Source organism: Notamacropus eugenii, chromosome 7 (genome assembly GCF_028372415.1).
Source record: "Notamacropus eugenii isolate mMacEug1 chromosome 7, mMacEug1.pri_v2, whole genome shotgun sequence".
NCBI classification, from domain to species: domain Eukaryota; kingdom Metazoa; phylum Chordata; class Mammalia; order Diprotodontia; family Macropodidae; genus Notamacropus; species Notamacropus eugenii.
Genome location: NC_092878.1, coordinates 150,221,542 through 150,233,912, shown reverse-complemented (window position 1 = coordinate 150,233,912; position 12,371 = coordinate 150,221,542). Strand labels below are relative to the sequence as shown.

The 12,371-nt window shown below is 39.9% G+C and overlaps 1 protein-coding gene across 3 annotated transcripts in view; it reads left to right on the top strand.

Annotated features, from left to right (window-relative positions):
* Positions 1-12,371, top strand: part of TMEM150C (transmembrane protein 150C) — a 69,951-nt gene that overhangs the window by 40,975 nt on the left and 16,605 nt on the right. For all 3 annotated transcript variants that reach the window (XM_072623960.1, XM_072623958.1, XM_072623959.1), the window contains 4 exons: positions 3,089-3,178; positions 6,169-6,222; positions 6,349-6,381; positions 6,485-6,552. In XM_072623960.1, the coding sequence (XP_072480061.1) occupies positions 3,099-3,178; positions 6,169-6,222; positions 6,349-6,381; positions 6,485-6,552 (235 nt within the window). In that variant the 5' untranslated portion in view covers positions 3,089-3,098. The remainder of the gene's footprint in view (positions 1-3,088; positions 3,179-6,168; positions 6,223-6,348; positions 6,382-6,484; positions 6,553-12,371) is intronic.

Here is a 12,371-nt window from a genome sequence, read left to right as displayed (position 1 = left end):
AAACTTTGACAAAATATACTAATTTGTTTTTAAAAACTAAAAAGCATAAGCAAGGAATGTTTGACATGATTAAAAGCATATATTTTAAACCAAGAGCTAGCATTATTTGCACTGTTTATATCAGAAAAGCCTCTAGTATTTTTTCTAGAGGCTTTTCTGATATAGAGATAAAGCCCTTCTATCCAATATTATCTAACATAGTTCTTGAGATGCTACCTAGTGTGATAAGGTACAAAATAAAAGGTATAAATACCAGCAAAGAGAAGACAGAATTATCCTCATTTGCAAATACCTTAGAATATCAAGTTTGAAAAGGATTGAGACCCAGCAAAGATAATATGAGTAGCAGCAAATTTATAGAACTTGCCCTGAGGCAAGTACTATCACTGGGACCCAATCCTTCTGACTTTATGTTCTAAGTACAACATCATGGTATTTGCCAAAAAAATATAACTTTGCCTTCTCTTTACTGATGTTGTTCTCTTAGAGGTAGAGTATAAACAGAAGTTAGTACTTCTGTATATAGGCATACCCCATCCCTATATATGTTAGAAAACAGCCTCATGGTCTCTAGACCTGAGTGTGAGTGGCATTCAACAGATACTACACTGGCACCGACTGATGTCACTATTTATTTAATATTTTTAGGCCTCATAGTGATTCCAAGATCTTTTCATTCCCCCTAGAGCAGGGGTTCTCAAAGATTTGAGTACCCCAAGGAATCCTCAGACCTTTTTTCATAAAGTATATGAATGGTCTTAACATGTAATGAATTTGTTTATTTTTAAGTGAATCAATAAATGTTTTAGTTAATTAAATTATTGTTTTATTATAATTATAAATTGTTTTATCATTTTGATTAATATTTTCATTTTCACTCTTATCACATAAGCATCTCAACATTAACAAAAACTTTTTAGGGACTTCAATAATTGCAAATCACTGTCCTGAAGATATACATCAAAATTAAAATAAGACTTTCTCCAAAGATTGGCTGTTCAATAATTTTTTAAAATTACTGAGTTTGGCCAACGTGTTTTGAAGCCCCAGTCTCTGAAAGCTCATGCTGTGGGGTGCTGGTGGTGTTGAGAACCAGCTTGAATCTTTCAATCAGTGACCCATGGGCTCATGAGTGCTACAACCACCACCAAACAGACAATATTAGCTGATCACAGGACTCCCAGAGGATGTCATTCAGACATGGTATTATTCCATGGGGTAGGTCAGTCATGATGTCCTCTGGGTTTTCTGAGATGTCACAGACCCTTGTTTCCTGAAGTTTAATTTCTATTGTGAAGCCCGAGAAGGGTGAGGGGTGATCTGCTCTGGAAATCAATGACTCTCAAGTGCCTTTCACTGGATGATGCCATGTAGGAACACAATCTAGGCATCTAGAAAATATTATTGATAAACTTTTTTCTATTTCAAGTGGAGCAAAGATTAAGGTATGCGTGTGCGTGTGTGTGTGTGTTTGTGTGTGTGTGAGAGAGAGAGAGAGAGAGAGAGAGAGAGAGAGAGAGAGAGAGAGAGAGAAAGAGATAGAAACAGAGAGAGAGAGACAGAGAGGAGGGAGTGAGGGAGGGAGACACAGAGAGAGAAGGAGGAGGGAGAGGGAGGGAGACAGATGGAGACAGAGAGAGGGAGGGAGAGAGACAGAGAGAGAAGGACACAGAGAAAGAAGGAGGAGGGGGAGGGAGGGAAACAGATGGAGACAGAGAGAGGGAGGGGGAGAGAGACAGAAAAAGACAGAGAGACACAGCTTCTTTGTTCATTTTCCTTTCCATTCAATGACTATAACCTTTTATAAACCCTTGCTTCTAAAGCTGTTTAGTTTTCTATTCATTTCCATTGTGGCATTTTTTTGACTGCGGAGGAGGGGGAAGTGAGATCTATATTGTAATACCCAAACTGCTTGACATGTAATTCCTCAAGCATATTCTGGTACAATTGACTCGGAGCTCTGTCCCCGCTACTGCTTTGTGGTCCAGTACATCGATCTTTATTTTCTTCTGTGGGGACTGCTCAGAACAGTTTCCTAAGAAATGTTCCAGTTTCCAAACTTGGGATTTCTTCCTACTGTTGCCAGCGTGAGTGGTATTCACAATTAGTACTGTGAGAATACTCAAATGTTAATAATAGCACCAGAAATGGAAAACTGGACATAAGGACAAAATTTGGGTATCTCAGGTTTCCCTGAAAGTCCTAAAAGATAACAAAAATATAGTTATGGAGGTTGATGATTCTGCCTGTCTGCCTCAGAAAGACAAAGCCCTGATAGACGCATCACCCTCCATCTTTTCAGAGAAAACAATGAAATAACAGATTTCCTGCTGTGGGTACCATGCCCACAAGGGCAGCTAGATAGTGCAGTGGATAGAGCACCAATGCAGGAGTCAGGAGGACCTGAGTTCAAATCTCACCTCAGACACGACACTCACTAGCTGTGTGACCTTGGGCAAGTCACTTAACCCCAATTGCCTCATCCTGAGCCATCTCCAGTCATCCTGATGAATGTCACTGGATTCAGATGGCTCTGGGGGAGAAGCGAGGCTGGTGACCTGCACAGCCCTCCCTCACTCAAAACAAAGTCAAGTGCAAATCATGTCATCATTTCTCTGATGGCATGGTCTTTGGCAACGAAGGACGAACACACACCATGCCCATAACTTGCCTTAGAAGGAGCTCTCTGTGTGTGAAGATATAAGAAATAGACCTTTTCTGCTTTGTGGCTAAACTAGGAGTCTGTAGGATATGATTCTAGGAGTGCAATTGTTATTTCAACAATCAGGAATGGTGCTCTAATCACTTTACCACCCAACTGCCCCATTTTGCAAGTGGAGAAATTGAGGCAAGCAGCGTTTATTAAGTGACTTGCCCAGGGCCACACAGCTAGCAAATATCTGAGACTGGATTTGAACTCCGATGTTCCTTATTTCTTTTGGGCCCAGAGCTCTATCTACCATTGCAGCCACAAGAAGAATAAATATGGTTGAACCCTACCCCCCCAAAATTCTCCCCCCAAAATGAATAGTATTTGTCAAGAGGGGATTATTCCTCAGTAACCTTTCTCTTTTTCCCTTTGTTTCAGTGGAGCAGGTATGGATGGAAAGAAATGCAGCGTGTGGATGTTTTTACCCCTTGTTTTTACCCTGTTTACTTCAGCTGGACTATGGATAGTGTAAGTGATTTACCATTCATTCAGGTATCTGGGGATCCAGGGGTCAGGACAAACATAGGAAAAGGAACATGGGATGATTCTTTGTCCCATCCCACTGCACACTATCCTGTATTTCATGGCTACAGTGAACTTGATAGACACCCTAGAGATCCCTTCACTTCACAGACAAGGAAAATGAGACCCAGGGAATTATGAAGTCCTTTGCAAATTGCTAGACTCCTTTATAAAGGGAATGGTTAGAAGGGAAAGAGATGTTATACAAGGTGTTTGCTGACAAATACTGATCATCTATTTAATTTTGTTAGTAAACATGAAACATTTATGACCTGATAACATTTTTTAAATTGACTTGCATCAAAATGACTAATATGGAAATGTTTTATATGATTTCATATGTATAACCTATGTCACATTGCTTTCTGTCTCAGGACAGGGAGAAAGGGAGGATATAATTTGGAACTCAAAACTTTTTTTTAAATGTTAAATAAATAAATAAATAGATGCATGGATTTACTTGCAGGATTTATTCCATAGTCTTATTCATAGTTAATCATTCATGCAGAGGTTAAATGATAAATCCATATCATCATGATAGATTTAGAGCAAACGCCTTCATCTTACAGATGAGGAAACTGAGACCCAGAGAAATGCACATTCTTGCCCAACATCACACAGTCAGTGAGTGAGAGAGTCAACATTTGAACCCAAGGCTTGGGACTCCGAAGTCAGTGCTTTTCCCACACAATAAATGTTATGATGAAATCATACATATACACAGACATGTATTACATAAGTAAGTACATTCTCAATAACTCATCATTCAATAAACCAATCTCACAGGAGAATTTCTGGCTTGACTTTTGTCAAAGGTGAATTTTTGGGAGAACATTACTGACTCCATTTATTTCTGTATTTACATTTTGACGTGTATGATCCATGCACAAACTGAAACACTAACGGTAACAGCTAATTCTCTTCAGGGTCTTTCTTTGCTCCCCTAATTGGTACAAAAAGATTTAATTACCTTAACAAAAGGGTGGATTTCAGGCTCCCTTCCTTTATCTAGTTTGTCAGATATTTCCCCTAAATTGAGTGAAAGCAGTTGTACTAACAAAGACATATCCCCTATCTGGCCCCATAGCTAATGATGTACATTCTCCTTAACAGGCGTACTTTATGTCTTTTTATAACTAGGTACTCTAGAATGAGCCATTTTTCTTTCTTTGTTTCATGTGATATATATATATATATATATATATATATATATATATATATATATATATATATATATATATATAACAGTAGTATATGTAATGTATATCATATGTACTGTATTTTATTATCTATAATACTAATATATAACATATATAATAGCAGTATAAAATATGTGAGATATATATAAATAGTAGTATTATAAATCTACTAACTGACTTGTGAAGGTTATACATTCCCATCACCTGCTGGTGGGGTGGGTAATATGCTTTCTGGGTATAATCAGACTTATATTTCTGATTCATTCTGGCGTATTTGCATTAGCTAGTCTAACAATGTCTAAAATTCATGCAACAATCAAAAACATAAATTACCTGAGGAAGAACTCTCTATTCAAAATGAATTAATAAACACCGTTCCATGTCACTAGGGAAAGAAATGCAAATCCAAACAACTGAGATTTCAACTCATATCCACTAATTAGCAAAGATGACAAAAGATGGGAATAGTTAGTGTTGGAAGGTTTGTAGAAAAATGGGGGCACTAATGCATTGTTGGTGGAGCTGTAAATTTGTAAACAAAAAAAACATTCTAAAAAGCAATTTGGAATTGGGCTAAGAAAGTGACTTAAATGTCTATAATCTTCTGACCCAGAGAGCTTCCTGGGCATATGCCTTTCAGGCATATAACCCAATGATCAGAAGAAGGGCATATATGGTAAGTGCGAAATGGTATATGGTATACTGGTATCTATGGAACACCAAAGATTTGGAACAATGGTTTGTTTGTTTGTTTTGTAGTAGCAAAGAACTTGAAACAAGTAGATGCCCCTTGATTGGGGAAAGGCCAAAGAAATTGTAGTTTGTGTATATAATAGAATTTTACTCTGCTGTAAAAATTGGTGACTATGATGAATACAGAGAATCCTGGGAAGACTGATAAACTGATACAAAATGAAGGAAGCAGAACCAGGAAAACAATATAAATAACAACCAGAAAAAGATAAATGAAAAGGATAACAACAAAACAATCAACACTGAATGTGAAATAATAATGATCAAACTGGACCCTGAAGAAGAGATATGAGAATGCACAGCTGGCCCCTCTTCTTGCAGAGGTGGGAAGCTATGGTTGTGGAACATTGCGTTGTGTTGGTTAGTATTTGCTAAACTTTTTTTCCTCCTCTTTTATATGTCTTGCTATAAAAGATGGCTTTCCAGAAAGGGAGGAAATGGAAGGGAAATATAGGGAATGTAAAAAATGTTAATAAAAAAATGCTAGGCATGCTCCTAGTTCCCAGGGAGTGGCAGCACAATTTCAGGCAACTTAAAGACAAGAAAAGTTCAGTTTAAGCAAAAAAAAATGTGTGGCAGTTAACTAAACTGCCCTTTGGGGTCATTCCCTTCTAATCCTGGTTTTGGGGCTGGCTGGATGGTCTACTCTCTTCACATCTCATTTCCTCTTTCAGGAACTATTTTATGTATCTAGGTCAGGGGTATACTTTGAGGACCAAGATGGTATTAGTGGAGCTTTTGAGTTTCCACAGGCTAAATGAAGGCTAGTGATAGCTGTTGAGAGATTAGTTAATTGAATAAATAATTTTGTTCATTTTCCTAATAAAACCATGAACCAAGAGAAATTATTCTCATTATTCTCTCTCTCTCTCTCTCTCTCTCTCTCTCTCTCTCTCTCTCTCTCTCTCTCTCTCTCTCTCTCTCTCTCTCTCTTCTCTTTCTCTTTCTCTCTCATCCTGTCTATCTGTCTGTCTCTCATTCTAGATACTTCATAGCTGTGGAAGATAACAAAATTTCCTCTTTAAATGCACCTGAAAGGTAAAGTTTATCTCTGCTATTTTACTTTGTTCGTTAAGCTCAGCAAAAAGTTCCCCAGTGGGTGAAGCTCATCTGTGAATGAAAAAGTCACTTTTCATCTAAGCTTCCATGTTTTGTGTTCTCTAGGAAACCTGGTCAGAAACATCCACCCTATATAAGGTAATTGGGTATTTCAGGTTTGGGATCTTTGTGGAAGGGGGTGGGTGATGTGCCCACAGGGAAGGAGACTTTTAGCCCAGCTCTAATGAAACTTTTTTTAAAGTATTGCAGGTGATGAGCCTCCTGCAAGTTGTGTGTTCAGTCAAGTGATGAACATGGCAGCATTTCTTGGTAAGAACAAAATGGTTTATTTACTTATGGAGATGTATATTCTTTTAAAAGATTCTTTTTAAATTTAATATGCAACTAGATGGCAAAGAATGTCAGTTTCACTCTTCTCCCCCCACTCCCTGCTGTAAAGAAAAGTGTTCCAGGGTTCTCCTAAATGTGGTGAATGAATTCAGAAAAAAAAATTGGTTTATGTAGATACTATTAGTTTAACGTCTGAAGTTCAATACTAGCATCGGAGTGGCATCCTCTGATATTGTCCTAGAAGCTGTGAAGTAGCCAAAATAATCTTTCTTGTTTATAGCCTGTCTTCGAATACCATTTGGGGGAACATCTGTCTTCTCTCTTTCCCAGAATTCAATATCCCCACACTGAGCGATGGATCAACCCTAATCGAATCTCCTTTATGGCTAGCACATGTAAATGGAACCAGCAGATGTCACTGTACTGGACAAACTTGACAAACCATTCTGAACTCTTCTATTCTCTCCTCCCTTTATGGAAAGGGGCAGAGGGAAATCCTGCCTGGCCATGCCCATGCTCTCTCAGTGGCCAGCTGGGCTTGGAGGGAGGACTTTCCCTTGTACTCCCCACCCTCTTTCTCCTAATACTTTCCCCCATGCCCCCCAAGCTTTCCTTTTCTGTCCCCTCCCTCTCTTTCTTTGGAATTCAGGCTGGGGAACATTGAGACAGCCAAGCTTTGTTAAAATAGCAGGCCCCTTTATCTTACTTTAGAGGTAAATCAAAGTCCCAAATTCATTTTAAACTCTGCTTATCAGGAAATTAAAATTAATAAAATTATACCCCCAGGAAGTCTGTGGCTGCCATGCTGGAAAGGAAAATTCTGCATAGTTAAATAGATAATGACTTTCCAGCAAGGTTCAAACCTATAAGACACTGCTTTTCATAACCAGCCATAGGTTTTATATGAAGAAAAAGTAAGGATACTTTAAAGGAATAACTTAAAACATAGCAAAGACCAATCATAAACTGGTAAACAGTCAAATATAGGGGGGAGACAATGGAAAGGAGAAACATTTCTGGAGCTCTTGAGGTCTCTTGAGGCAGCCACCCCCTGACTGGTTGGTTGGTGTTGTCCCTTGCTCTCGAAGAGGACCAAAATGACATCACTGTGCCAGGGTCAAGTTTTCATGTGTCCGACTGTGGCCAACCATACCAGTACGAACCTGGAATGCTGTACCACAGATTGGGCACAAATAATCCACATGAACATTTGGGGTGGATACTCTAAACTTGCATATCCTGTGTTTCCTTTGTGCTGTTTCAATTCTGCTTTGCTCATAGAGGACAGCACCTTTTCTGATGTGGGCATGCCATGCTGGGCAGTCCTGTGCCAGCATCTCCCATGTCACACAATCAATTCCAAAGTTTTTAAGAGAGACCTCATATGGCTTATTCTGATCACCATGTGAATGCTTACCCTGTGTGAGCTCTCCATCAAACAGTCTTTTTTGGCAAGCCTACATTTGGCATTCAAGCAACATGACCAGCCCATCAGAGCTGTGCTCTCTGAAGTGGAGTGCGAATGCTTGGTAGTTTCACCCCCTGGCAAAATATAATCAGAGTTCCTTTGTTCAAAGACCGAAACTTTTGCAGATGGCAGCATCCAGGCTTAGTCCATAGCTGCAATCAACATAGTGGATTGCCACAACTCAGCTCCCTGGCTGACCCAGAGAGGTCTTTTAAGATCTTCTTATAGCCCAGCCACGGCTCCCCATTTCTTCCCCTGAGTTGTGAATTACAACTCCCAAAATGCTTAGCTAGAATTCAAACACTGAACCTTGCAGGACAACCAGCCCAACGCCTGATTGCAAAAGCTTCCTATGCTCCTTTACTCATCTTAAAACTTGGGTGTAATAGCTCATTCCTTTAAGCTGGGCTTTCATTATACCTTCCACAGTCTTAAGATAATAATCTACTATCATAAATATCTTTTATGATAGTAGCATCTACCCTCAAGGGTTGCTGTGTCACAAATGAGGTGATATTTGTAAAGCACTTAGAACTGTGTCTAGCACATAAGAAGTGTTTAATAAATATTTTTTCCTTGCTTCCTTCTTTCCTTCCTCTCTCCCTCCCTCCTTTCATTCCTTCCTTCTTCCTTCCCTCCTTTACTTCCTTCCTTTCCTCTGTTTCTCCCTCCATCCTTTCCTTCCTTCCTCCTTCCCTTTCCTTCCTTTCTTCCTTCCAACTCCAAGGTCAATGCACTTTCCGTGACAATATAAATGAACTTTTCCCTACCTTGTAAAGTAGTCCTACTAGGCACAAATCTATGTATTGGACATTTGTAGGGACTACCTTATCCCCACTCACTATGAGGTTACCAACCCATCTGTTGGAGTCACTGCTCCTTCCAAAGACCCATAGTCTCAATGTTTTCCATTTTTCTTTAGTGTATTAGTTTTTAAAAATCACAGTTTAAAAATCCACTAAGAAGCGCAGTAGGTAGAGCACTGGCCATGAAGTCAGGAGATCCTAAAGTTCCAATCTGACCTTAAACACTTACTAGCTGTGTGACCCTGGGCAAATCATTTAACTCTGATTGCCTCCAAAATTTAAAAATACTAGATGAACAGCCCAGCCAACTGGTTCATATACAAAGCTTCCAGTTAATTACCAGTTTTCCAATACCAAACATACCCATTACTTTCTTGGATTTCAACCACTCTCTGCTCCCCTAGGAAGCAAATTATGTGAATTGCTTTTCCCTAACTTTAGCACTAAGGTGCATTTGGTGTTTTTTTTTTTCATCTTTCATTATTTTTAGTGTCAGATGCTACACGCAGAACTCATCACAATGAGTGTTTAGGGGGAATGGGACTCATGACTGATGCACCTCTCTTGGTGGGGAATACATTTCTTCCCGAAATGATTTTTCTGTTCCAGCTGCAAATACTTTTTTTCTGGTCACATCCCTTGCTTGGGATTATGCCATGGATTCCAAACTAGAAGAGACCCTTGAGATCATCTAATCCAATATCCTCATTTCACAGATGAGAAGACTGGGGGCCCAGGACACTGACCAGGCCAGACTTGAGCTGACCTGCTTTAGGTCACAAAGTAATGAGTGATATAGTCAGGATTTGAACCTAGGCTCTCTGACTCCAGAGCCCCGGTCGTTCTTTCCACTATATCAGGCTAAAGTCGGTGTTACTAATTCCAACAAACAACAAATCGCCGGTCAATTCATCAGTCTGCAAGCTTTGGCAGCCTTATATCCCATAGCATGCCATTGACAAAAGAATCTGTACAGCATTTTTTCAGATTCCAAGAGCTCCTGTCTTCTAGACAAAGCAAAGATTGAATACTTGGTTATTTTCCTTCCTGGAGTCAGGAAACTAGAGTTCAGATTCAGCCTCAAACACTAGCTCTGTGACCTCAGACAAGTCACCATGTACCTCAGTTTCCTTGACTGTAAAATGAGGGTAATAATAGTGCCTCCTACCAGGATTGTTGTGAGGATCAAATGAGACAAATTTTTTGTAAATTTGTAAAATTTACTTTGCAAAGTCTGGCTCCTGGTAGGCACTTGATACATGTTTTTCCTGTCTCTCCTTCCTCCCTCCCATCCCACCTTTCCTCCTTTCCTTCCCTCCCTCCTTCCTTTTTTCTCTCCTTCCCAACCTTCCAAAATTAACAACTCCCACAGGCCCCTAAACATTGAAGCAGTAAGACATTAATGAGCAAGCTGTCTCCTAAAAGATGCCTTAGAGTGGCTATGAGGAGTAAGACTAAAACTGAATTGTTACCTAAATAATGTCATTTTGCTCCCACCTAACCTTTACCCCAAATAGATTGACTGCTGCATCCTACTGCAGTCATAAATAGAAATTACAGATGGACAAATAGTGAAATGAATTCGGTCACGGATTAGAAAAGAGCTGCTGATGGAAGAATTTGTAACAAGTCTTCCTCTGATGCAGATGATATGAATGGGGGGCGGGGGGAAGGTCAAGGATATGATTTTTCTGAGCTTCTAAAGCAGAATGGGAAAGATCTGTCTTTTCATTTCTTCTAAAATGTAATGTTGGACCTAAAAAATAAAATGAAAATTGCTGGCTCTTTTTCTTTCAAAGAAGATTCTTAATTATTCCTAATAATTAGGCACCATGCTCCGGTCTTTTTTTTCATCGCAGAAAGCTAATTAGTGCCCTGTAAATTTCAGTGCCTATGTAACAAAGCCTCTGCCTCTCCACCCTAGTTAGGGCTCTCCACTAGACACGTAATTAGGACCAATTTGGCGGGAATTCTAGTGTCTTTTTCCTGTATAACTTGTACAGACCCAAAGAGCTCAGCTTTTGAAAAGTAAGTCTTTTCAAACCACCAATACTGAATCCAGTTAAGGCTTAAATCAATTAAGGCACTGGATAGGTATCACTTTGTTTTGGTCTTTTATTGTATTCATATGTGAATTGCTAGCTAAAACCAACAATTCAGTATCTTTGTGGGGCTGCTCACCAGTACTTAATGGTTTTGCTGTTTGCCGGGGCAAACACAGTGGTCCTGCTCCCTTGAATGAGGAAACTTGGCATGCGGGACAAAATCACGTCCCTAACCCTGCCCCAAATTGTATCTCACTGCCAGCTGTCGGACTGAGATGGGGAACAGAGTTATAATACAATATAACTGAGTTGTGCTTTATGGGGGCCATGAGGGGAAGACCATTGCTCATAATAAGGTGTTCTCCTCCAGGCATCAAAGTCAGGGTTCCAACCCCACTTCCTTAGACAGATTTTCTGCTCCAAGGACCCAGTTCTCAAATGTCAGTAATTCACTGAGTATTTTTCTTCACTGGCAAAGATTAGTGGAGTCAAACCAGGTCAACAACATTTATTAAGCTTTATATTATTATATATACTATATATGCTATACTATAGTATATACTACTAGTACTGTAGCATACATCATACTATACTATGCTATGCTATACTATACTATACTGTACTGTACTGTGCTATACTGTACTGTACTGTACTATCCTATCCTATACTACACTGTACTATACTGTACTATCCTATCCTATCCTATATATTACCATGGACCAGGCATTCTGCTAAGCCCTATAACGAAAGACCAATTGTTTCTGCTCTCAAAAAGGTCACAATCTAATGGGGGGGAGGCAACATGTAAATAACTCCATGTAAGTAAAATAGAGGCAGACAAAGCTTTCCTTTGCCTTCCCTGACTTGAAGGGGACACAGGATAGCCCCCTTGTAGAGGGTAAGATTGTATCTGAGACTTGGAAGAAGCCAGCAAGTGATGGTAAGGATGGAGAAATCCCAGCTCAGAGGAGAGCCCGGGAAGATGCCCAGCATTAGGAGGAGTGCCTTGTGTGGAGAACAGACAGGAAGCCAGTGTCAATGGATCAGGGAGTACATAGAAAGCTAGGAAGGGGAGAGGTTGTGAAGGGTTTTAAAAAGATTTTTATAAGAGGATTTCCTATTTGATCCTTGATGGACTCGAGAGCCATTGAAATTGACTGGGTCAGAGTTGCTCTTGGGGAAAATCTCCGGGAGCTGAGTGAGGAATGAACTGGAGTCAGGAGAGATTTGTGGCAGATCCATCAGCGGGCTACTCCAGTAACCCAAGCATAAGGTGACAAGGACCTGTCCCAAGGGGCTGGCAGTGTTGGAGGAGAGAAGAGGGCATGTCCAACTGATGTTGTGAAGACATCATTTATGTAATGGATTGGATGTGGAAGGGCAGAGAGTGAGGAGTGGAGAATGATGCCTAGGTTTTCAGCCGGGGTGACTGGGAGAATAGGGGAGTGCCCTTTGGAGTAATAGGGAAGTTTAAAAAGA